The sequence below is a fragment of the Drosophila innubila genome, assembly GCF_004354385.1.
Source record: "Drosophila innubila isolate TH190305 chromosome 2R unlocalized genomic scaffold, UK_Dinn_1.0 1_C_2R, whole genome shotgun sequence".
Lineage (NCBI taxonomy): Eukaryota > Metazoa > Arthropoda > Insecta > Diptera > Drosophilidae > Drosophila > Drosophila innubila.
Window position 1 is genome coordinate 13,844,856 of NW_022995374.1, and position 24,722 is coordinate 13,869,577.

The 24,722-nt window shown below is 33.7% G+C and overlaps 1 protein-coding gene and 2 long non-coding RNA genes across 11 annotated transcripts; 1 reads left to right on the forward strand and 2 right to left on the reverse strand.

The window, feature by feature from the left end:
• Positions 1–563: 563 nt before the first annotated feature.
• Positions 564–23,717, reverse strand: LOC117785421. Of its 9 annotated transcripts, XM_034623416.1 has the most exons (27): positions 23,475–23,717; positions 20,198–20,354; positions 19,961–20,127; positions 19,489–19,524; positions 15,225–15,407; positions 15,001–15,144; positions 14,806–14,939; positions 14,546–14,726; positions 14,162–14,476; positions 13,406–13,720; positions 12,702–13,346; positions 12,451–12,633; positions 12,258–12,395; positions 12,014–12,196; positions 6,240–6,371; positions 5,703–6,026; positions 5,446–5,634; positions 5,251–5,388; positions 4,423–4,641; positions 3,700–3,882; positions 3,071–3,202; positions 2,104–2,260; positions 1,869–2,035; positions 1,655–1,811; positions 1,422–1,588; positions 1,183–1,365; positions 564–1,123 (listed from the first exon to the last, which is right to left on the reverse strand). In XM_034623416.1, the coding sequence occupies exons 1-27, from the start codon at positions 23,680–23,682 to the stop codon at positions 936–938; spliced, it is 5,325 nt and encodes a 1,774-aa protein (XP_034479307.1). In that variant the 5' UTR covers positions 23,683–23,717; the 3' UTR covers positions 564–935. The 9 variants fall into 9 exon arrangements, with proteins under 9 accessions (XP_034479307.1, XP_034479308.1, XP_034479309.1 ...); XM_034623417.1 differs by lacking the exons at positions 4,423–4,641; positions 19,489–19,524 and adding an exon at positions 2,695–2,850; XM_034623418.1 differs by lacking the exon at positions 4,423–4,641.
• LOC117785424 lies at positions 4,055–5,534 on the forward strand. The gene is made up of 3 exons (XR_004617511.1): positions 4,055–4,246; positions 5,253–5,345; positions 5,440–5,534. It is a non-coding gene; the product is annotated as an uncharacterized LOC117785424 (long non-coding RNA).
• Positions 23,718–23,829: 112 nt separating the features above from the next.
• LOC117785422 lies at positions 23,830–24,220 on the reverse strand. The gene is made up of 2 exons (XR_004617510.1): positions 24,113–24,220; positions 23,830–23,964 (listed from the first exon to the last, which is right to left on the reverse strand). It is a non-coding gene; the product is annotated as an uncharacterized LOC117785422 (long non-coding RNA).
• Between the last annotated feature and the right edge of the window lie 502 nt (positions 24,221–24,722).

Genomic DNA, 24,722 nt, shown 5'->3' on the forward strand with positions numbered 1-24,722 from the left:
ATTGATTACAATAGCATTGACAATATCAGCACATTATCTTTGAGTACATCTATTTGCAAATAACATCCAATAAATCGAAAGTGTCAAGGGACTGTCGCACTGAAATTTCGCCGACTGAAAAAGCTTTGCAAGTTTTGTTGCCAAGCCATAAAGCTTTTTGTTTACCTGCTGAAATTTCAGACTGATTCCAAGATAAAAAGAGCTTGTTTATATATTATTCAAGAAGTTTAATTATTTGATTTTATTGATCCGTAATAGTTTACTGTAAAAATTATTATTTTGTTTCTTTAATCATATAATATTATTGTAATTGTATTTAAATATAATTTTAAAAGTAATTACTATGACTTGAGTGTTGATTTATTAATTATTTATTTAAGTACATTATTGTGAAGTCAAATGATTTATGTTCATATATTGATAAATTGATATGGAAGCAGCCAGAAAGTTGACTCTCTTGATTGTTTAACTGTGAAACCAACGGATTGTCAATTATTATAATAATAATAGATGTATATAATATTTGCAATGTTTTGTCAACAGGGACTCTCCTCTCTCTCTTGTTATCTCACTCTCTCAAACAATACTTGGGGCAGCATATTCGGCTCTCTCTCTCTCTCTGTTTATTAAGTCATTTCTTATCGTCGTCTAATTTAGACGATTTCCATGATGATAATTCGATATTGATGATGGTGTGTGTGTGTGTGTCTGTGTATTATTTCGTTTCGTTTTTCCTTTTTTTCAATATTCATTTGCTCTCTTTATCTCTCTCACTTTCTCGTTCTCGTTCTCGTTATTGCACTCTCTTTCTACACGCAGGCAGGCCTTTGTAGTAGTTGTAAGTAGTTTGTATCGTATGTTCTTTTAACAATTTCTAGTTTTCACAGCATCAGAAATGTAGCCCAGCAGTTAAACAGTTAATTAGCTGCAACTGATCACGACTGCTTTGGATGCTGGACGGGCGGCGGAGGCGCTGGCTTGAAGCACTGCAGCAGGAAGGCCGTGTAGACAACGAATGCCAATGCCAGAGCTATCAGAGCATACATGAATATATTCAGTTCCGGCTGACGGAAGCGGTTCTTGCGCAGCCATTCGAGCACCTCATCCTCAGAGAGCAAATCACCTGGAAAATATCAATTGTTATTATTTTTTTACTTTCGAACATCTTCAACAAATATTTACCTCTATATATGCTAGGAAAACGGCGACGGAAATAGACCATGGCTGGCAATTTGGTAACGCCCCATTTTTTGGCATATCGCGAATCGGCCATTTTAACAAATGTTATATCCAGATTATCCGTTTCACTGTCAATATTCTCCAATTTCTCCAATGCGGCTGTGCTGTCCACCTGATTGTGCTCATCTATAAGAATATTAAGCTATAAACTACTCACACATTTCAAGAAATTTTGAACTTACAAAAAAACACGGATATGAATTCGTTTTCTTCTAGCAATTTGTCAAGCATTTTGCGATTAACCTCCTCGATTTCGTTTTTAATTTCGAATACATCCTGAGATGTTAGCCAGGTTATAACCTTGTCATGCTGATGCATATCACCATCATATAAAACGGGCACTTGCTTTCTATGAAATTCAAAGATATCTTGTAAAACAGTCTGATTCTTAGAGTGATCAAAAAGCTGCACTAACCGGAAATATACCAGCGATGGTATATTAACAATTTCGTATTTCTTGGCCGCCTCAACGCTGGCAATCTTAACAAAGTCAATGCCAAACATATCAGCCTCGCCATCAATCTCCTCCAGATCCTCAAGAATTTCCTCGCATTCAGCACAATCGTCATCATCTATAGATTAAACTTGTAAGTTCTCTTGCATTTTGATATGATATTATATCTACTTACAAAAGAATACCACCAGCAAAGTGGATTCAGCCATTAGGCGATCCAACATACGCTCATTCACCTCCTCAATTTCATCGGCCAACTCGCGATTATCATCATCTATCAACCATTCCAGCACCGACTGCTCATTTTGCAGATCTCCCTCAAAGAGCAGTGGATTACCATTGCTAAATATTTAAATTTATCAATTATATAGATATAGAGATCAAAAACATTTAGAGTTTTCAACTCTTACCGGAAGTACACCAAAGCTGGGAAAGTTTTGATGGAATAGCGTTTGGCCAGTTGCGGATCTTGAATTTTAACCATATGTATGCCAAAAACATCACACTCATCATCAATTAGCTCCAGTCCCTCCAATATCTGATCACAGATATTACAGTTGATTTTGTCTGACAATATAAATAAATTATTCATATCAAATGTCTTATAATATTATACTATTTTATTATGATTATAGAATGTGAAGCGTTGGCTGTCTAGTTATTTCGTTAGAAGAGTTATAAGAGGCATCGCAGAAAGTGATATAGAAAACGCCAAAACAACAGGTATTCGCGCCCAAACTAAATTTTACAATTGTTACAACAAATTCGCAACTTTTTTGGGATATTTTAAAGTGAAGGGAATTTAGTTTGGTCGATAATACAATTAAAAGCCATGTTTAGTATAAGAAAGTACAGTATTTTGTGTAGGCAAAATAGACAAATAAAATTTTTTATCTGGTTAGAGCTGAAAACATGCACAATTATTGAATGTGGCTTTCTAACTTATTTGTATTTGTAATTGTATTTTAAAAGTTGAGTTGCGATTTGTTAACACGGAATACCTTGTTTTTGGATACGTTTTCTTTTACGTGAAATGTAGTTTTGTACGAATTGGCTGGATGAGTGTTTGGTGGTGGTCAGGTTGCTTTCTACAAGACTAGAAGGGGAACAGAAACTTCGACAGTAAGCGGGTTGCTTGCCCTTTCGCTCAATCGGTACTGAGACGTTACGGTTTTGGTTTGGTTTGGTTTGGTTTTTATGCGGTAGGATATATAATTATATTGAATTGATATTGGATTGTTTGGTGTTGAGTGGTGCAGAGAGTTTTTGTGTTGTGCGGTGGTGCGGTGGTGCATTGGTGGGTAGACGTGCCAGGGTATATAATTGATATATTGTGTGATATTTTGGGAAAATCTTTTTCAATTATTCGCAACTTACAGAAGTATACAGCCAGATATTGCGTCTCCTCCACCATAGTTTCAAGCATTTGACGTGTAATCAACTCAATACGATCTTCTGTTTTCTGTGTAATCAGCCATTGCAAAACTTCCTCCTCCTCGCTAAGTTCACCTGTAAAAATAATTAGAAAATTGGGCATAAATTTCAAAATTTAATCTTTTATTTTATTACATCTTCACCTCTGTAAATGCAATTTCTACATTGCTTTTCCGTTGGTACAATAAATCAGTTTTAGCCAAAATCGTAAAAAAAAAATATGCTTATCGAATTTTTATTACCTAGCAACTTAAGTTAACAAAAAAACATATAAAAAAAAATTTTTTTTTTTGAATTTTCCTTTATAATAATGACAATCTCTTTTTTTGTTTAATTTAACTAATATTATAATGTATATATTATAATTTATAGATATCATTAATATATTGTATTGGTATTTTAAAATTTAAGAAAATTTGGTAAACTAAAATATTTTCTGGCAAAAGAATATTGTAATAAAATGAACACCGTGTTAACTTTATTCCCGATAACTTGGCTCTATTCGATCAGTAACAATATGAATTAATCCAGCTGCGCAAATTTGTATCTACTAGATATCGTTGAAGACTTACCTTCAAATACGTTTGGTATGCCGCCCTCGAAGTAGACCAGGGCTGGATACTCGTGTACGCCATAGCCATCGGCCACGGAAAAATCGCGAGTCTTGACAAACGTAATGCCATGTTTATCGCAATCATCGTCAATGTTCTCAAGTTCTTCCAACACTTTGGTGCACTGCTCACAGCCATCGGCATCTATAGGAAAGTGTTGATTTGGGGCAACGCGAATATGCAAATATTATAACAAAGAGTGCACACTAGACAAGGAGGGAAAGAGCGGCAATAGAACAGACTACGAGCAAGCACTACATAAATATATAAACTAAGCACAAAGTGGGAACAGAGTGGAAACTTGTGTATGTTGAGAAAAAGCAAAGTATATAGTATAAAATATATAGTAGGTAGAACGGCACGAGGTGCAACAGAAGTGGACAAATAAAGATACAGAGAGATAAACAAATATACATATTTATATATAGAGAGAGAGAGAGAGTAAGAACAAGTGATAGAGAGTGACAAGTGATGGGGGCTCTCAGGTGCGCTACAGCAAAGTATACGGGTAAGACATTCTCATACAGTTGGATGTGAATGTATGCTTGTGTGTTTGTACATGTGCGTGTGTGTGTGTGTGCGTGTGCGTGTGTGCGTGGGTTCGGTGGTGTGGTTAAACATTCTTGGACTCATTCCATTTGGTGGCTATACAAATGTTATTAGATTTTCACGTATTTGCGCTACCATCATCATGTTTGGCCTGAGCAGCGGCATCCATTGCTGCAGCATCGCCACCACCAGCACCACCAGCCTCGGCAGCAGCTCCTCCGCCCTCTGGATCGCTGCCAAAAGCGGCGGCAGCACTGGCGGTCCCACCATCCTGTTGATGCTGTTCGCGCTCCTTTTTCAGACGCGCCTTTCGCGCCGCTTTCGAATTGCAAAGATCGCACTTCGTTTTATTCCCTAAGTTTGTTGTTGTTTTTTTTTTTTTGGGTGCAATATTACGTGTTTTTTTTTTTTGGTTTGAGATTTTTTTTTTAAATAGAAATATAAATGTTGTAAAAAGTCTTGTAGGTTAGATACATTTGAGCGCTATTAAAATTGCTTAAGAATTAAGTTTAAATATTTAGAAAATACCTAAAAGAAATTAATTACTGCAAACTGTTTGCGCAAAAGAGTGAGCATAAATTAAAATTAAGCACATTATTAAATAAATTGTTCAATGTAATAATATGTTGATAAATGAGATGAGACACAACATTGAATGCGCTGCAAAGTATGCTATTAAAATTAAATACGCTTGCAGTTTATACAAAATGTGGCATTTCCCCACCCCGCCCGTAGAACCTGTACCGTCTCTTCAGTCATCTCAGTCTGCCAAAAAATAATTATAGATAACTGCAAAAGTATTGTAACTCCGACATGCCGAAATTATCAGCTATCAATTTTGTTGTGCTCAATATAAATTTATGTCACCAAACCGATTGCAGCTGGTAAACGCTTGATAGGTTTAACAAATTTATAAATATATTTGTTAAATATACCTCACGTTTTCGGGTTTATTGAACTTACAGAAATACACAGCAATCGAGCCAGACTCTTCGATTAAATGAACAAGTTTATCGCCCTCGAGATCTTCAATAACATCTCCACTTGGATCCTTTTGCGTAAGTAACCAAGTAAGGATCTGTTCTTCTTCATAAAGATCCCCTATAAAGAAAATTTATTAATATTGTATTATTTATTATACATTTCAAATAGACTAACCGGCGTATATAACTGGCTCTTTGGAAGTTGGCTTAAAGAAAACTATAGCTGGCAGTGCAAAGACACCATATTCCTTGGCCATTTGCTTATCATCGATCTTGACAAAATCAATACCCGCCTTATCCGCATCATCGTCAATGTGCTCCACTTCGGCCAAGACACGTGGACACTGCTTGCATTCGTCGCTGTCTAGAATTGTTTAAATAATAATATAAATAATGCTGGACTAGTTGATAAATAAACGTGTATAAACTTACAGAATATGACGGCCACATAATCGGAATTCTTGCGTATTTTCTCAAACATCTTGCGATTGACCTGCTCGATATGATCTGTCATTTCCATGTTGGCCGGACTCGTCAGCCAGTCGAGAATCTCCTCTTCGTCATCGATATCGCCATCGTAGTTGATGTACTTGCCTTTGCGGAAATATGTAAGACCTGGTGGATTTCTAAAGCCATATTTCTTGGCCATCAGCTTGTCGTGCATTTTGACCACATAAATGCCATATTCGGTAGCCTCGTCGTCAATTAACTCAATGTGTCTCAGAACACGTGGTGAATCCGGATCGTCCTCTTTGTCTGCAAATAATATGTAATTAATACATAAATATGTTACTTTCATTTAAGCGTAATATGTAAATTGTTGAAAATTTTGATATAAATTTAGCATTTATTGCTGTTGTTGTTGTTGGGCAGTTACAGTTTTTAGTGGGCGCACTTAGTCATAATACCATTTGCTTTTGTTTAAAACTTGATACTTAGCATATACCTTAACGTTTCGCGCATACTTACAAAAAACAACCGCTAAAAAGTCTTTGGTGCCTATATATTCAATAAGCTGATCCCGATTGATCAGCTCAATGCTCTGATCGGCCTTCTGTTCCAGTATCCAGTTGAAAACCTCATGATTCTTCTCAAGATTACCTGCATATCAAGTATAAGACTTTTAGTAACATCTAAACATTTTGTTTAATTTAATATATCTTGTTTTTTTTCGATTTTCATAGAACATACCTGTTGGCTGCAGTCGATCAATCAATCATGAGTTTTTCTCACTTTAAGAATTTTTATGTATTTTACCCCCTGGGTTTGGGTAAGTATCTTTATAAGAAATTTATGTGAGCAACCTTAGGCAAAATCTCCCCTTTATCCATTACTTTTAGTTTCATTATGGAGAGGTTCGAAAAAATATTGTAAAATAATGCAAAATCATTTTTTTTTTCTTTGGTTTACATAAATTTTACATCTCTGCTTATAGAGGAGAATATTTACCGCTAAAAACAACCAAAACATATTCATTTTTTTTTTTATTTTTTTAAATTTCGTTTTGTATTTATGCGAACGCTTAAGATTATTAAAAAAGAACCTAATTTGTTTATTGAGTTATATGAAATTTACAATTGATTTATCCATTTTACAAAAATTTTGTGTATTGCTTAATTGTTCATTTAAGTCAAATATTAAAAATATAGATAAAAACTTTAACAAAATACATTTGATCTTTACAGCTGCTGTTCAACAACAATTAGATATAATAAAAATTCTTAGAAAAAGATTGTGACTCTCAGTTATCGAAAGGCTTACAAAATTAGAAAATAGAATTCGATATTTTGCAAATATCGATAACAAATCAACAGCTAGCCGGAAGCGGCAGAAATATAAAAACATGTTGAAACAAGTATGACAAGGCATTATGTGCGAGGCCATTGAGAGATTTGCCAGCCATTCATAATATTAAGTATACGAACTGTATGTTATGAGTATTAGCGAGTTTGCTTTTTTTTCGTAGTTTGCTTGCTTCTTTGTGCTTTTTGTCACAACAACAAATAATCGATTCTACATATATGTATATATATGGCTGTTTACAGTTAGGCTATGTAAATAGTAAGTAGTATGTAGTTTTGCAGTTTGCTTTTCACTTTTGTAAAGTTGTTTAAAAAATATTTTGTGTTTAGACTTATACATATGTAAATTGTATATTGTAACAAAAAGTAGTAAGTAGTATCAAAAAGTTTATGCTCAGTTATTGACATTGATTCTCTTTTATTTTTTTTTTTTTTTTGTTAATTACGAATTTCCATTGCAATGAAAAAAAATGAATCATTATTCATTATTAGCTAAATATATAGACCTGAAGTTCTGAAAATATATTAATTACGTACCCTTGCCGAGCGTGCCTATTACTTAGAGTTATATGCAATTGCAAGGGTATTATATCTTCGGCAGACCGAAGATAGTTAAATCTTCTTCATTTTATTATTTGAGTGTTAATAGTAAGATTGTTGTTGCAGTAATTGCTTTAAATTTGAACAAAGTTTATTTTGCGCTATTGAAAAAATGCAACAAAATTTAGTTTAGTTATAGTTTTTTTTTTTTTAAATTACGAGTAGATAGTTTACAGAGAGAGGCAGCTTCAACAGAAAATAGTCAAAAGTGCAAAAGTACCAAGTTACGTTTAGTTCAACAAAAATTGAATTAGTTATAAATTTTTTTTGAGTTGCGTGCCGAGCATAATTAAATCAATAATTAACTGGCATTTCGATTTTGCACTAACCGCTGCATTTCGTGTGGAACAAAGAGTACGGTTCGTTGCTGTTATTGTTGTTTTTTTATAAATTATATTTGTTATTAACATTTACATTTCGATCTAGTGTGCCGGGGAGCGTATGAGTAATATTTAAAATTAAAGTGACGCATTTCGCCTGGCAAAACTCATTTCAATTAATTACACAATCAAATGAGTTAGCTATAACAATAATGGCTTCTATTTTCTTTCTTGTTATTGTTGTTGTCTTTTGCTCTTACAATTTATGACAATCAAAAATCAGACATTACGATCTATAGGTACATAGAAACCTGTTATTCAAAGCTTTTACAACAGAATTGTTCTTAGTTCTTAGGCTAATGGTGTTTAACTTGCTGTTGTTGTTGTTGTGGTTCTTGTTCATTTTCACATTGTTTGACAACATTGCGTATACGTGCTACTTTAATTATTGCATATCATTGAATTCATACAATCATTGAATTTAATTGCTTCATTTCTCGTATTTCATGTAATCTATTGAATTTGATTTATTTTTTGTGAGTTTTCAAAAGTGTTGCCTTACTCCCACAGAGAGATATCCTGAAAAATGAGGTCATACAAATTTTTTAGTCGATTTTGGAAAAAATTAACGCCTGCAAGACACAAAGAAAAAAAGAGAGAGAAATAAACAAATCAAATTACATCCAGATATGACTGTGGGTTTGTGTATGTGTGTGTAGCATGGTGTGCACAACAACAATTACTACAAAAAATTAACTACGGAAAATGTTTTAACAAATTCATTGTTTGTGTCTTACAATTTTGACAAAAAATTTAAATAATAAGTGTGGATTTAAAATGTATTTTTTTTTTTTTTAAACTAATTTGGGTAACGCGACGTACCGGTTTTAACATTCAGCTTATTGGTCGACTTCTTGGACGATTTTTTAGTCTTTTCCACCTCAATGGATTCATCATCGTCCTGTTGTTGCTGCAGCTTCGGGATGGGCTTTTTAGATGATTGTCCTGAACGCTTGTTGGCATAGGAAACCTTGACGAGGGGCTCATCATCATCATTGTCGTCATCATCATCGTTGTTGTCGTTTGGCTTGGTCTGCTTCTTGTGGGAGACGGACTTTGGGGAAGGTTTGCTTGGAGTGCTCGATGTTGAGGCAAATTTAAAGTTGCCACTTTGACGCTTGCTCGATTCACCGTCACTGTGTCCGATGCGTTGGGCCGTCATTTTAGGAACTTTGGTTGACTTCTCCAATTTGGTTGGACAGCATTGGAATGGTTTGTAATCGTTGGGCACAAAATTGTTGCCGCGCTTAGCCGAATGGCCGTCGTGACCCAATCCAACATAGAAACATTCGTCATCTGTTGTGAGCAAACAAACAAAAACATTTTGTCAGATTGTTTAGTTCTTAATTTTGGTTTTTGGTTTGGTTTTTTGTTTTTTTTTTTTATTTATATATTTTTTTTTAAGAAATCACTAACAAGAATCAAAAGTAAACAAAAGTGCATAAAGAGTAGGCGAGAAATACAAAATAAAAGTCGTTAAGTTGCTTTTATTTTTCAACACCTTTGAAAAAATTACCACAAAAGAGCAGTTAGTATAATTTTCATTAAGTATTCATAATATTTTTATATTTGATAGATTGATTTCTTGTTCAAGTACTAGAGTATAGAAGCGTGCTTTATGAATGAACAAAAATTTAATTTAATTTAATTCGTTTGTTTAACATTAATTTTACTATTTAACTAATAACTGACAAAATGCTTTTGATGCTGACTGTACAGGTTGATTGAATCTAATTCAGTTTGTTCAATGTTTTCGATCGTTGTACAATTTTCTAGTTTCTTTTCTCATTTTTATTTTTTTTTTTTTCGTTAAAAAATAATTAATTTTAATTATTTTCAGCAGAGCGGGTTTGATATTAATTATAATTAACAAATAAAAACGATTACTTAAAGTATTAAATGATAATAATTATATCAATAATCAAAACAATCAAGTTATTAACAAAATTCTCGTTCACATTATTTATGTTGTGGTTGTTTTGGTTTTTTTTTTTAAATCATTATATTAAAGAACTTTTCATAGTATTATGAAAAATTATAATCAATATTTTTTTAATTCAATATATTTTTTTATCAAACATTGTGTCAGCTATGATTTTTGCATTATTTTTATTGATTTTTTTGTACCAAATTTGTTCACTTTTTTATTTAAAGTAGAAGAAGAGAAATTATGGGATTTGGAACTTCAAACAACATTATAGGAATAGATCGAAGCTTTGGATAGGACATATATAACATTCTCCAGGGCAAACATTGACGAGGTTTTTTAGTGTGTGTGTATGTGTAAGTGCTTAAGTATGTACATTTATATATTTTTCCAATTTCTGTTGATGAGTTTTTGCTTTAGCACAAAAGCTACACATTAAGAAAGATTTCTTGGTTTTGTTACCTTTGTGAAATGCATATTTTGTATTCCTCTTAACCAAGTCTGTAGATAGACAATTAAATAATTCTGTAGAGTGTGCGTTATTCGGAATTGTATATTGTGTAATATATATATATATATTTCTGCGTATTCTTGGATAGGTGAGGAAGGAGTTCATAACATTAAACAACTTCAGTTAGTGCGGAAATGGCAACTCACATTCACGTATTACCTATTTCATCTATAAGATCACCATGGCAAAGATCAGAAAGTCGATGTATCGTTCTGCCTTTAGATGTTTTGCTTTGCTGTATATCTGCTGTCTTCATCGTCTTCGTTCATCGTCATCGTCGTCGTCGTCGTCATCATCGTCATCGTCATCGTCATTTGTTATCGTTTATTAAAATCTTTAGTCGAGTCGTCGTCATCTTCTTCGTATCGTCATCTTGTCACATTTCGTCGTCATTTAATAGTCTCATTTGTCTTTAGATAAATCGATCGTAGTCGTAAATCTTTCAATATTTTTTTTTCATCAAATAGATCTTCATATAAATTTTGACATCATAATAGTAAATGTCTTTAGATCATTTGTTTTAAATCGTAATCAAATCTTTAAATAGATAAGAACAAATAAATAAATTCATCGTAATTATCAAATAAATCGTCTTCATAAATCATCTTAAATAATAAATACTTCATAAATCGTTTTTTTAATCATCATTTGTAAATGGAATAACATTCATAATAAATGATAATTTGTAGATGCATTATTTAGATAGATAATTAAACAAATGCGTCTTTACATTTGTCATTGTCATCGTCTTTTGCCATTTTCATTTCGTAGATAGTGGCTGTCATCATTTCTCGTTATCGTAAATAAATTAAATCATCGTAAATTAAAATGGGTAAATAGTAACATTATGGTCATTTGTCATCAATCGTCTCATCTTCGTTATCGATATTATAATTATGGTCCTTATTATTTTCATCGTCCTCGTCATCGTTATCATCATCATCGTCGTTATCATTGTCATTATCATTGTCATCATCATCGTCATCGTCATCGTCATTATTGTCATCGTCATCGTCATCGTCTTTTCGCGTATGTTTTCGTAATCTTTCATTTCGGATCGTTTGTTGAAGACGCTTTAATCTTTGTCTTTTATCCGCATCACTTTCTTTAGGATAGCTCAATTTAACAATTTTCTCATCACTTCCATCGTCATCGTTGCCTAGTATATCATATATCGAAAGTATTCATTACGTTTTGCACTTTATAAATGTCTTTTTAAACGGGTAGAATGATATTTGGATATATCCGACTTGCTTGGATTTGATATGCGACCTCTTTTAAATTGTTTGAATATTTTTTTTTCTTGGTTTTATCCAAGAGTTTGTGGTTTCAACTGATTTTGTATTGAATGTTTGGCTTATGAGCGTGAGTTAGAAAGCAGAGAAAACATTTGAAACAAGAACGCTTACTCTTTTGATTGATTAACCACTGCAGCACTCGATTTTCATTTTTGAGATTACCTGAAAAAGATAAGATCAATTGATCAAACAAATCTTAAGTATTCGGATTTGCTGGGGACTTACCATCATACATGATCGGAACGCCTGTCTCGTAGTAGACTAAGGCTGGGAATGCGAAAATGCCAATTTCATGAGCCAACTTGACATCATTCGATTTGACAAACTGAATGCCATGCTTATCGGTATCGTCATCGATATTCTCCAACTCTTCCAGAATGCCAGCGCATGTTTCGCATTCATCATCATCTAATTGTAACAAAATGAAATATTTAACACTTCATTCAATATTAAATTTAATAAAACTCACAGAAGTAAACTGCGAGATGTTCAACGTCGTTGATCAACACTTGCAGTGTCTTTCGGTCAACCGATTCGATAACATCAGCAGTCGACTCATGCAAATCGATAACCCATTCCAAGATTTCCTCTTCCTTCATCAGATCACCTGCGAATAATAAAGTTTGTTATGCTTGTCTCTTAATGATTTACTATTTACTTACCGGTGTAAATTGTTCTAAACTTATGTCTATAAAATGCAAGCGCCGGCAAACCGGGCAAATCGTATTCCTTATCAATATCGTCGTCGGATGTCTTTACAAAGTCGATGTCTTTTTCCTCGCATTCGTCGTCGATGTTCTCCAATTCGTTGAGGATCTTCTGTGCCTTCTTATCTCCCTCGGCGTCTGTCGATTCAAATGGATATTATTAATATTAAAAGGAATTGCGAGATGTAATTTATTTTGGAACTTACAGAAAAACACGACAACATGGTCGTTTTCGGACAAAATTTTATCCAACATTTTGACGTTGACTTCCTCGATTTTGCCGGGAATCTCGAGTGTTTCGTCATCGGTGATCCAGGCCAAGACTTCATCCTCGTCATCCAAATCACCGGTAAAGTGCAATGGATCACGATTTCTGAAGAACACAAGTCGTGGATAGGCCTTGACATTGTATTTCTTAGCGATGCCGGTATCCTCGGTGGTAACAAAAATGATGCCAGCCTCGTCCAACTCATCGTCGATGCTTTCCAGGGCATTCAGTGTGTGGTCACAGGACTCTCCCGGTTCGCAGGGACCCGTAAAGAATACAACAACATACTCATGCTCATTGATCAGATTGACCAGTATCTCATCGGTAACCTCCTCAATAGTCGCTGTCTTCTTCTGCACCAGCAGCCATTCAAGGACCTCATCCTCATTCATCAAATCACCCTCATACAAAGCAGGTATCTTATTCTCAAAGTAGATCAACGCGGGCAAGTGATCGAGACCATATTCCTTAGCTTCAGCGGCATTATCTATGCGCACAATGACGATGCCTTCCTTTTCCAGTTCATCGTCAATGTTTTCCAGTTCGTTCAAAATGCGCATGTCTTGTTTATCTTCTTTGTCATCTGGAAAAGGTACTTGATATGGAAAAGTCCATGATCTTTACGCTATTTATTTGACTTACAAAAGATAACCGCCAAATGTTCAGTATTCTCGACCAATTTATCTTTCATTTCATCGGTTACTTCGGGAATTTCCGAATAACGCTTCTGATGCACCAGCCAGCCGAGTAATTCATCTTCTTTCATCAGATCACCCTCGTAGATATGTGGAATACCACGTTCAAAGAGTACAATCGATGGTATCTCATCGATACCCCATTCTTTGGCTTCCTTATCATCATCGATCTTGACAAAAGCAATATCATTCTGATCGCACTCATCGTCGATGTTTTCCAATTCTGCGAGGATTTTCTGTGATTTCTTTTGATCTTTATCATCTGCGAAAGATTGTCAACGATTATTGAAGGTTCTCATAAATGATTATACCAATAGGAAAACGCAATAGCGGCCTTCTAATAATTCAGACCCTATTACTACCGAAATAGCTCTCAACTTGTAACTGGTTTCATACTACGTAGGGTCATACCTAAAAGGAAAACTACCCAATATTTTCTTAATCCCGTATCCGTTTTAGTTTCGTGGATTAGTTGAAGCGCTTGTAAAATTAATAAATTTAAAATTTAGAAGCACATCGAGCAGTGTTACAATTATGGCAGACACTCAGACACACCCCGATATTAAAAGTACAACAGCTATATCAATATATATACGATATACACGATCTATACAGTATCTACAGCTGCGATCCGTTGAATGGATGGATGGGGCGAGAGGACATGGTGACGAGGGGTTTCGTCCCTGTCCATGAAATCACTTACAGAACAGCACAGCAACATGTGGCATTTTCTCAATGATCAAATCCAACATTTCATCGGTAATGTCTTCGATTTGATCGGAACTCGTTTGTTCTTCGAGCCATTTCAATAGCTTCTCCTCATCCTCCAGATTGCCTTCGTATATAGTTGGAATGCCTTTTTCAAAGTATATCAGTTTAGGAACTTTATTGATGCCATATTCAACGGCTTCCTCGGGATTGTCGATTTTAACGAAAGTAATGCCCAAAGCGTCGCATTCGTCGTCAATGTTCTCAAGTTCTTCAAGCACCTTTTGCGATTTCTTGTCGTTGTTGTCGTCTGGAAAACAGCTTATGGATCAAAATGCGCCAATTCTTTGAATTGTATTTTCTATGTGTTTATATTTACAGAACAGCACTGCAATGACGCGACCTTCTTTAATCATTGTATCGAGCATTTCATCGGTGACATCCTCGATTTCATCACGTTCCAACTGTCCCAACAACCATTTCAGTATTTGTTCCTCATCCATGAGATCGCCATCGTAAACGTTTGGAATTTCTTTTTCAAAGTATACAATCGCCGGAATCTACAAATATCACGTTTCCAACATATACAAATTGATCGTTATCGATATTTTGAATTTGAATTTATCTTGGAAATCGTACCGAATCGATTCCATAATCGGCTGCCGCCTTGGCATCATCGATTTTCACAAACTGAATGCCATGCTTATCGCAGTCATCGTCGATTTGTTCTAGCTCTTCCAACACGGTCATCGAATCATCATTGCCATGATCATCTGTAGATGATGTGAATCTTTGCTATCGATCTATACATATCGATTGTTTTTGTATACATACAGAATAGCACAACCAAATTATCAATATTGCTGATCAGCGTTGACAGAGTCTTGGTGGTAACATCCTCGATAACATCATCCTCATCTCCGGTCGATTTATTTTGAACCAACCATTCCAAGACATCCTCCTCACGCTGCAGTTCACCTGCGGCACAATAGACACAGTTTATGGACAAGTGATTCATGTGGATTGTGGTAGGATAGATATTCTGGTATTTGATATACCTTCATAAATGATCGGAGTCTGATGGCGATAGTAGACCAATGCCGGCAGATTGCCCAAGTTGTATTCATCGGCCAATGCCTCGTCGTGTATTTTGACAAAACCGATGCCAAGTTGATCGGCCTCATCGTCGATATTCTCCAACTCTTGCAAGGCCTTGGCGCATTTCCGGCATTGCTGTTTATCTGATAGACGATTACGATATTACGACAATATTAGATATCATTTATTGCAGCTCAAGTCCATCAGTAGGTTGACATTAGACTTGGTTTTTGGATAGTTGCAGGTACACATTTAGTTTCGCTTTTTATTGGGTTCGTTTTTATGGGGTAAGGGGCATATTATACAAAGAGGTATTAAGTATACGCAGTGTGTTTTATCGGATCATTCTCGTATGCAACTGTAAGGTTAAGGTTAATACAAGTACAAAATAGATTTACGACAATGTTTCGCATGCAAGACAAGAATAGAATCGAACAGTTATAGTTGAGAGTGAGATCAATGCAATTGGAAATTGTATTAGACCATTTGGTAGCCAGCAATGGTGTTGAAAATCGCATTACCCAATCAAATCAAATCAATGTTTATTTATACGCTTTTGTTTACAAAATGAAAGAAAAAAACAAAAAAAAAGGAAATCATAATAATAATCTTTGCATACAACCTGTTGCAATGCGCTGTAAAGGAAATTTATACAATGAACAAAAGTATTGTTCAAAGTGGTATTGCAATGTTTATAACAAAAATTACAGAACTTTGCCTCTAAATAATATATAGAGAATTTGCTTTATTCCCATTTCTCATCTTTATATAGATAAATGAAAGCTCCTTCTTTTGTCATTTATATTTCGCCCTCTAGATTTATCAATATATACTTTTGTTTTTGTCTTTAGCAAGATTTCTATTTGACAAACGCTGCGTATACGTAATTTTGTATAGCTCTTAAGTACTGCTATAAATTAAGTTTTTAAACTTAGAGAGATTCATAAAAATATAAATTTAAAGAATCAAAGAATTAGAATTGTAAGAGAATCAAACGATTTTGAATGAAATTAAATCTTTAAAGAATATCTGTCAAAAGAGTATCTGGCAGTCTAGTATAACCAACTGGAACCTTCTTATTTGTTTTTTTTTAATTTTTCCTAGAACTTTACTTATATATAACTTGTAATTATAATATAAATATGTTTATAAATCAGATTATATCTAGTATTTCTTTATTATTGTTCTTTATTTAATTGTTAAAAATGTATAATAGAAGAATTTAAACAATTTAATTTACTCAAGTGTAAAATTTCTTGGTGAATATTCGACAAAAACTCGTAAATTTTAGGCAATATATTTGCTTGGGTGAGTGGGTGTCGCCAAGGTGGCAAGGCCACGCACACACACTCACGCACACCTACACACCCACAAGAAATACATCGAAATGCATTACTGTATGGCGACAGTGACTAAACATGTTTATGTTTATAGTTTTGACAGTTTTTTCATTTCGTTTCGGTTTTTCTTGTTGTAAGTTTGCATTTAGTATGCAAAATGCATTAATGAATTTTGTGGCAGACTTGGGTAAATACTAAAAATAGTGCAAGTCAGTTGTCTACTAGCACACACACACACGCTTGCCATATACTCTATATATATATTTATATACAATATTATGTAAAATTGCATTTGGCTGCAACTAAAGAGCTGCCCATAATGACATCCATGCCGGCTCGTGTGCGCCAGCATCTTGATGTATTGCTGTATGCAAAAGCAATTAAAACTGCTGTCTGTCTGCAGTTCTATGCAAACAGTACAAAAAATATAGTTACAACATGTTGTAGTACATTATGAGATACCCTGTATAGTGGGAAAACAGGCTACAGATAACCTGAACTAAAATATCTTATGCTTTTATAAATCAAAGATAATTATTACAATTTATTTACAAATGCCAAAAAAAAATTATAAAATGTTACTCTGTTTAGAAAAAACTTTAAGATAACGAATATCTGTGTAAATATATTACTAAACTGAAATAATACTATAAAGTGAATTTTAATAAAAGTTCAAAATACAAATACTATAAAACATTAGCATTTAAAACAATTATTTGAAAAAAATCGAACTATGCAAAATATAAATAATTGCGCTATAGAAAATTCATAATGATTAACAAAGAAATTCTTTTTAATAGCTATATCAAATTGTTAAATTTTTCGAATAAAATTAAGTAAAATTATTTTAACTTCATGAATTTTTCTGGTTTTAATAAATGCTTTAAAAATCAATTATTATTTTAGATTCTAAAATTAATCTACAAAAAATAGTAACGGTTTTTGTTCTATTTTACAGGGTGTTGAGTGGTGTGTTGTAGTCGATGCGCTTTGAATTTCCGACAGAAATATCGGGCAGAACAATGGATGTGAAAGAAGGCAGAATATGTTGTTCTTGTCTCACCTACATGCTGATCATCTATGCAAAGACCTTTGTGTGCTGTCTGCGCTTGATAAAAATACATGTACTATACATATACCTTCAAATTGTATATGTGTGTGTGTACTAAGCGTGTGTGTGTGTGTGTGTGTGTGTGTGAATATATATGCACGCGCGTATACAGTTAGTTGTTTGAAAATTGAGCAAAAATAACAGCAGCGAAAAATCATTTTGTTGGCCAACCAACTGCTTCGAGTTGCTATTTATAAACCAACAAAATTGTAGGTGGCTCAGATGTGTTGAAAAATACAACAACAACAATAAATAAATAAAACTGCCATACATTGTTGTTGTTGTTGCTGCTGCTGCTGCTTTATAAAGCCAATACAAATACATATACATACATCTCGCTGGCCATACAAAGTAAAATTTATGCTTTCTATAGAAACAAATCCAGTTCCTTTGTTCCATCAATTGTGGCCAAAATGTTTTCACATTGAACTTATATTTGGATACAAATGTACGAGTATCTAGATACATTTGCTGATCTTTAGACTAACAATTATATCATAAATGCAATTTATGCTTGATACTCTCATATGCCAAACAAATTCGATTTGGCTTTACAAATTGCCAGTTGGACTGATGTACTGACTGACAGATGGACGGACATTTTGTTTCAAAAATTTGATTTTGTTGCTTTTGATGTGTTTTCTATAGCACTTGGTCGGTTGGGCTGATTGCGACCAACGGCCGGGGCCACAAACATGGTCTGGCGCAGAGCCCAGACATTTATGTTGTTGTAGTCTTATTTTTATACGTATACGTAATATCTATTTATTTATTCTTATTTGTTTCTTTTCTGTTGTTTGATATATGCCAATTTGTTTGCCAGTTAAATGTTCATTAAGCAACAGAGATATCTATATAATATCTATAAGATATAGTATATATTCTTAAAAAGGTATAAACTGTTTTATATATATATCTTTATCTAAAAACTGTGCTAAGTTTATACGTGCTGTAGATATGCTACGACTTAAATATATATATAAATAATAAGTTGAAAAAGAAAACGGAAATTGTATAAATAGTGTATATATATATTATAAGTATGTTTAGAATTAATCTTAGAATACATAGAACCTAAAATTATGATGAAGTATAATCTGTTGTGTTTCTTAGAAAATTAAATTGTAGGGTTAAATATATTTGCTATTAGGAATTCATTCCCTGAGAAATTCATATTTGGATTAATAAAAATGGCTCTTCTCCGGACAAGAGAACTTTTAACTTCTATAAAGAATAATTTCGGAAATAATTTGATTCATATAAGGGTTTCTAATCTGAAGATTATGAAATGGAACAATTATTTGAACAATACTATTTAAATATGTAAATATATATTATTTATAAATTTAAAAAAATAAAGAATAATATAGTTTATAATTAACATATTATATGTTCTATTCCTAGATCCCTCAAATAAATTTGATTTGAATAAGTTAAAGAGTTTAGTGCAAGACATTCTTATTAGAAGGGCGTGGGCAGTATATACAGATATACAGACATATAGAGGTATAGGTAATATATACAGGCAGCTAGGGAGAAATGTTATACGTATTTACATATAAATACATTGGCATTACGTTACGGCGTGTTTGTTTTTTGTGAGGCTTTTGTGCATATGTTTGGGGAAAATTGATTTAGAGGAAAATTGGGGAAAATTGATTTAGAGTGGAAATGATAAAGGATTGACAGGATTTTAAGATTGGTTTTAATAAGGGAAAATTCGGGAGTTGGCAAGTCAAAAGAACAACCTGAATAACATATGCACAAACTTACCCATTACCCTGGGTGGGCATGTTTCATGATCAGGACCTGTTTGTCGTTTAAATAGATACAACGCATACAAATACAATATTTGCTTATGTCAATAGGCTTAAAACCGACGTTATATGGTATATGTAGATATATTAAAATGCCACCGTTTGTCTATTGCTTATGTTAGTTACAAGATAGATAGTACAATAAAAGTTAATAGATATCAATTTATATGTACAAATACTAAGTAAATATGTAGTTTGTACCTAAGTTGTATGAATTTTAGTCACAAGAGAGCTTAACTGGATTTTTGTTTTGTTTTGTCTTTGTTTTTAATTTGTACGCTAAAAACTGCAACTGCTTTGAAGTAAACATAATCAGAATGTTTTACCAATATGAATAAATAGTAAATGTAATAAAGATAGATAGATAGATTGAACTAGAGAGAAAGAAAAGTTTGATTTGTTTAAAATTAAGCATAGTTTGTACTCACAGAATAGCACGGCAACAAAATCGGTATCCTCGATTATCTTATGCAATATCTTAGCGTTTACCTCCTCGATGCGATCGGGCAGATCCATGGCCTCCAGCGAGGTGAGAAAATCGAGCACGCCCTCCTCATCCATAAGATCTCCATCATAGATGATTGGTTCCTTTTCCCTAACAAAGTTGATGGAAATGGATGAAGATCTCTTCTATTTTAAATGGTGTTTATTGTTGAGCTTTTTACCTGAAGTAGGTGAGCGCCGGGAAGGTTTTGATGCCATATTGCTTAGCTAGTCGTTTGTCGTTAATTTTCACAAAGTCCACACCAAAGGAATCGGTGTCATCGTCGATTTTTTCGAGTTCCGCTAAAACCTTATCACAGGTCACACAGCTACGCGCATCTGCAAGCAATTAAACAATTGCCCAAAAAAAACATAAAAACAGAAAAAAAAAAAGCAAAATAGAAAACAAATGATTATATATTTGTTTATATATTATATATTGTTTATATTCAATTAATAATATGCATTATACGCAGTTTCTCAGATAAAACTGCATAAAGATACCAACATCAATTGACGGCTAGCAACTGTCGCGTGTGACGCCAAATGCCGTCGCGATTATTCATAGCAGTTCAGTATGCATCATCGGTAATGTTCATCTCTAGCCTCTCTACACCCCTCTTCTCACTATCTGCCTCCCGCTTTAAGTCATATATAGAGAGCAAGAACCGCCAATGGCATTTTGGGCCCAGAACCAGGCTAGTGAATGAAATGACAGCAGCAGCAGAGAAATTGCATCGAGTACTTGTATATACTCATATGTATGCAAGTACTAAGTATGTATGTATGTGGCTTATATGGTTAGCTATTAATGTGTGCACAACTGCCAACAGCATTTTGCTAAATTAATTCATAAAAATTCAATGCAGACACTATTAGGGAAATGAATTCAAACAGTACAAAAGATGTTGCCAATGTGTTGGCGTACTTCGTCATCTCTTGTCGGTTTTGGGTGGTTGCACGCCCCATCTATTATACAATCTATAAGCTGTATAAATATACAACTACTCATTTGGCATATCATTAAATACCCTGTAAACAACAGGTAAATAGCAACAGCTACAATCGATATAAGAAGAGCAAAAAAATTCGAGTTTTCATAGTCGATCTTTCTCCTGCACTTAAAACAAAAATTAGTGCTTAAATGGCATTTCTAATGATCAAGCATAATTTCTATATATGTTAGCTAAATATTCTTAAAGTTTTATAAAAATCGTTTTATGGACAGAACAGGAATTCATTAATGATCGTTGTAATATAGTAGTTGAAATTTGTATAAAAATTTTTAAATTTAATTATGATTGCTGCAGTTTCTGTCAAAAACATGTCTTATTTAAAAATCACTACAGGGTATCTTTTAGTCAAGCATACTGTCTATGTATATCTTTCCTCCTCCCTCAGTATACCTATTTGCTTTTTATTAAACGTAAGTAAATAAGATCTGCATTTATTTGGATTTCGATCGGTTTGTACTAGATTTATCTATATCTATATCTAGAATATATAATTGAATTCCATTTGTTTAGCTAAAGAAGATGAAACACTTCAATTTGTCGGCGCCCCCAAGTCTGTTTGGAGCTGCTTTTGCAGCGTTTAATGATCGTCAAGTACAGGCAACAGATGCTCTGTCCATATTACGTATACGCAATGTTTGATAAGATGAATTGACTTTTATTTTCCAAGTGTTATAGGCTATTTCCACGACAGCACATTTGGCTCATCCGACGCCATTTTCATCATCCGGCCCGAATGTGGACTTCATTTCAGTACAAAATCCGGATGATGTTGGCTCATCCATAATGAATGAGCCGATATTTTGTCATTCGACCCCGTGAATTTTAGTATTTTTCTATCGAACACGCGATGTTTATCGATAAACTCTTAAAAAAATAGCAATTATCACCTCAACCAGCTGTTTTCATCAATAAAATCGGTAGACATTAAATTTGCGCAAATTAAAATATCATAATAAATAATAAAATGTTGTTATTGTCTGCTTTTTGTAATTTGTGCACAGAAGCCGAACAGCTGCTTTGCTTTGAGTGTCTTAACAGTTTCACATTTGGTCGTGGAAAGCCAAAAATGAGCCACATCCAAATGTGACCAAATGAGCCAAATGTGAGTGGTCGTGGAAATAGCCTATAACACAGGTTGGTATTATCTCTTAACAATATTTTCACAATGCTCAGCAATAACATTAATAGCATTTACTTGAAACAACAAACAGCTGTTGACTTTTATTGCCAATTTCTTTGCCAAATTCAATGAGCTGCCATTTGCGTAGTTCATAGAATTCGTTTCTCCTCCGTTTGATTTTCTCTCTGTGCTTCTATTTGTTTGTATAAGTCATTGAGTTTGAGTTTTTCATGACTTTTCATATGCACAAAATATAATTTTCAGTGTCAGCAACAAAAAAAATCATTTTTGGAATATGGTAGGCGTTGTCAGACGTCCAATGCTGTTCAGAATTTTTCCAAATGCATTTTGATAATTTACAAGATAATTTCTGATATTAACTGATGGCATTGAAGTAATTTTGTTCAATTATAAATACATATAATATATTCATATATATCGCTGAAATATGAATGGACAGCTCGAAAAAAGAACCTTCGTCTTGTTTTCGAGTGAAACAATATCTAATATCCGAAGGTGATTAACATGTTTATGGAAGCTATTTTTAATCTGATAAATTATAACCCAGCGGGCAATTTGTTTATGAGAAATCCGCGTATTTTTCTATACGCTTAAATTATTCAATTAAATTTTTAATGGTCATACATAAAATAGAAATTCCTACACGACGGAGAAAGTAAACTTTTGCCAACTAAGTACATTTAAATTTTAAATATTATTAGGAATATTACTAACAGTAACTGGAGGAATCTTTAATTTTCTGGCCACGTCTCGATTTTTTGGCTAATTTTTGTAGTTAGCCAGCTCAGAGTTTGCGCCAAATTCGTCTAAGCAAAGCAACAAAAACTATGTTGGCGACACACACACACATATACTCTCTCACAGATATTGCACAAAAAAATAAAAGGCACGAAAATAAGAAGAACAACAACGTCGGCAATTTCTCACAGCCAAAGCGATTTCTACTCATAAACAGAACGCAAAGATAGCGCAAGGGGAAAAATAGAAACAAAAAGACACAAAAAAAACCAACAAAAAAAAATAAAAATGAAAATAAAAAAAACTAAAACGAATGAAAATCTCAAGACATTTCGTACAACGAAATTTTTCACATATTTTCACTTGTATGCGAATTTTTAGAATTTTCACTAGAGAAAATTTATATAATATGGCTTCTGTTACTATTTCGAGTCGCATGGCCATCGTGCGTTGCTTGAGGATTATATCAAACGCCCGGATCTTGAGCATTACTAGCTACAACAACACAAGCAACAACAACAACTGATGTGCTGATGTGCATGCGTATGTGTATTTTGTACTTACACCAGAAAACGGCAACGTAATCCTTGTCGGCCAATAGTTTCTCCAACTGCTTGGCATTGACCTCCTCGATGACGGCCTCTGGCTCAAGCGGCGGCGCCGCCGCTGGCTGTGATCCTTTTTTGTTAGCGCAATTCACATATCCGGGAAAACTGAGTGCCAGCAACGTACACACGAGCAATGTCAGAGTTTTTAATCGCGTGAAAGTCATCTTACGATTTCCTTCAATACGTTCCAATCGAATTACTTTGACTTGGCCGTATTTATTCGATTGAATTTGATTTCTTTATTTTTCAAACTCTTAACTCAAACATGCGTGCGTGTGTATTGGTATTGATATTGCTTTGATTAATATTTATTTTGCTTAACTTTTTTTTGATTAAGTTAGTTTAGAAATTCGTCGTTTAGCAGCGTTTGTCGTTATTAAAAAATTATAATAATTTCAAAATTTAGGCACTATTTTTAGTTGAAAATCTTATTTCTTTCGCGTACACTAATACATATATTTTGTGCGCATATATATACAGGCAAAAATATATATAGGGTATATATGAGAAAATTAGATTATATATATAAATATATACATATATTTATATATATATATTTTTATCTATTAATTGAATGTTTTCCGCGGACTGTACTCTTTTTAGTTTTTAATTTTTGTTCCACTTCGTGCAGAGGTCCGCTCGCAACTGAAAGACATTTGGTGAACATTCCGTACCATTGAAGAGGTCTCGTCAAGCTTTAGGGATCTTATATTTCGGGGCTTTTTTAGCTTTTGAAAATAGCTTTCGCAGAATGAGCGATAGAGCGAGATACGGGACGCTGCATCTACATTCAAAAAGTGTGGTGAAAATTGCCCAAAATGAGCGAGAGCTATTTTTGACTTCTCTTTGCGTTGCAGTTCTTTGTTTATGCATCTCAAAATTTATATTTACAAAAGACGACGACGGTCGGTGGTCTTACGAAACTTCCTGTAAAAACAAAACAGGCAAAAGAGTACCTACATCTGTATGTACACATAATGTGGCTATATATATAACGAGAATGAAAGTGTAATGAGAATTTCTGAAATGCGTAAATATCCAAATCACAACAGCTGCAGCGCATGGGAAGCAAAACAAAATCGAAACGTATAATTAGCGAATTAAAATTTAAATATACGATGAATAAAAACTTATTATTGTTAAGCATATCAATATTTCAATAATAAAGGAAATTCAAACTTATTTTATTATAAATTGATAACTT

Excerpts from the sequence above, each read along its gene's own strand:
- LOC117785421 (XM_034623416.1), bottom strand. The coding sequence starts at position 23,682 with ATGACTTTCACGCGATTAAAAACTCTGACATTGCTCGTGTGTACGTTG. Across the intron at positions 14,940-15,000 it reads TAATTTGGTTGTGCTATTCT|ATGATCATGGCAATGATGAT; the intron begins GTATGTATACAA and ends CATCATCTACAG. Across the intron at positions 5,635-5,702 it reads TTATGTGGCCGTCATATTCT|ACAGCGACGAATGCAAGCAG; the intron begins GTAAGTTTATAC and ends AAACAATTCTAG.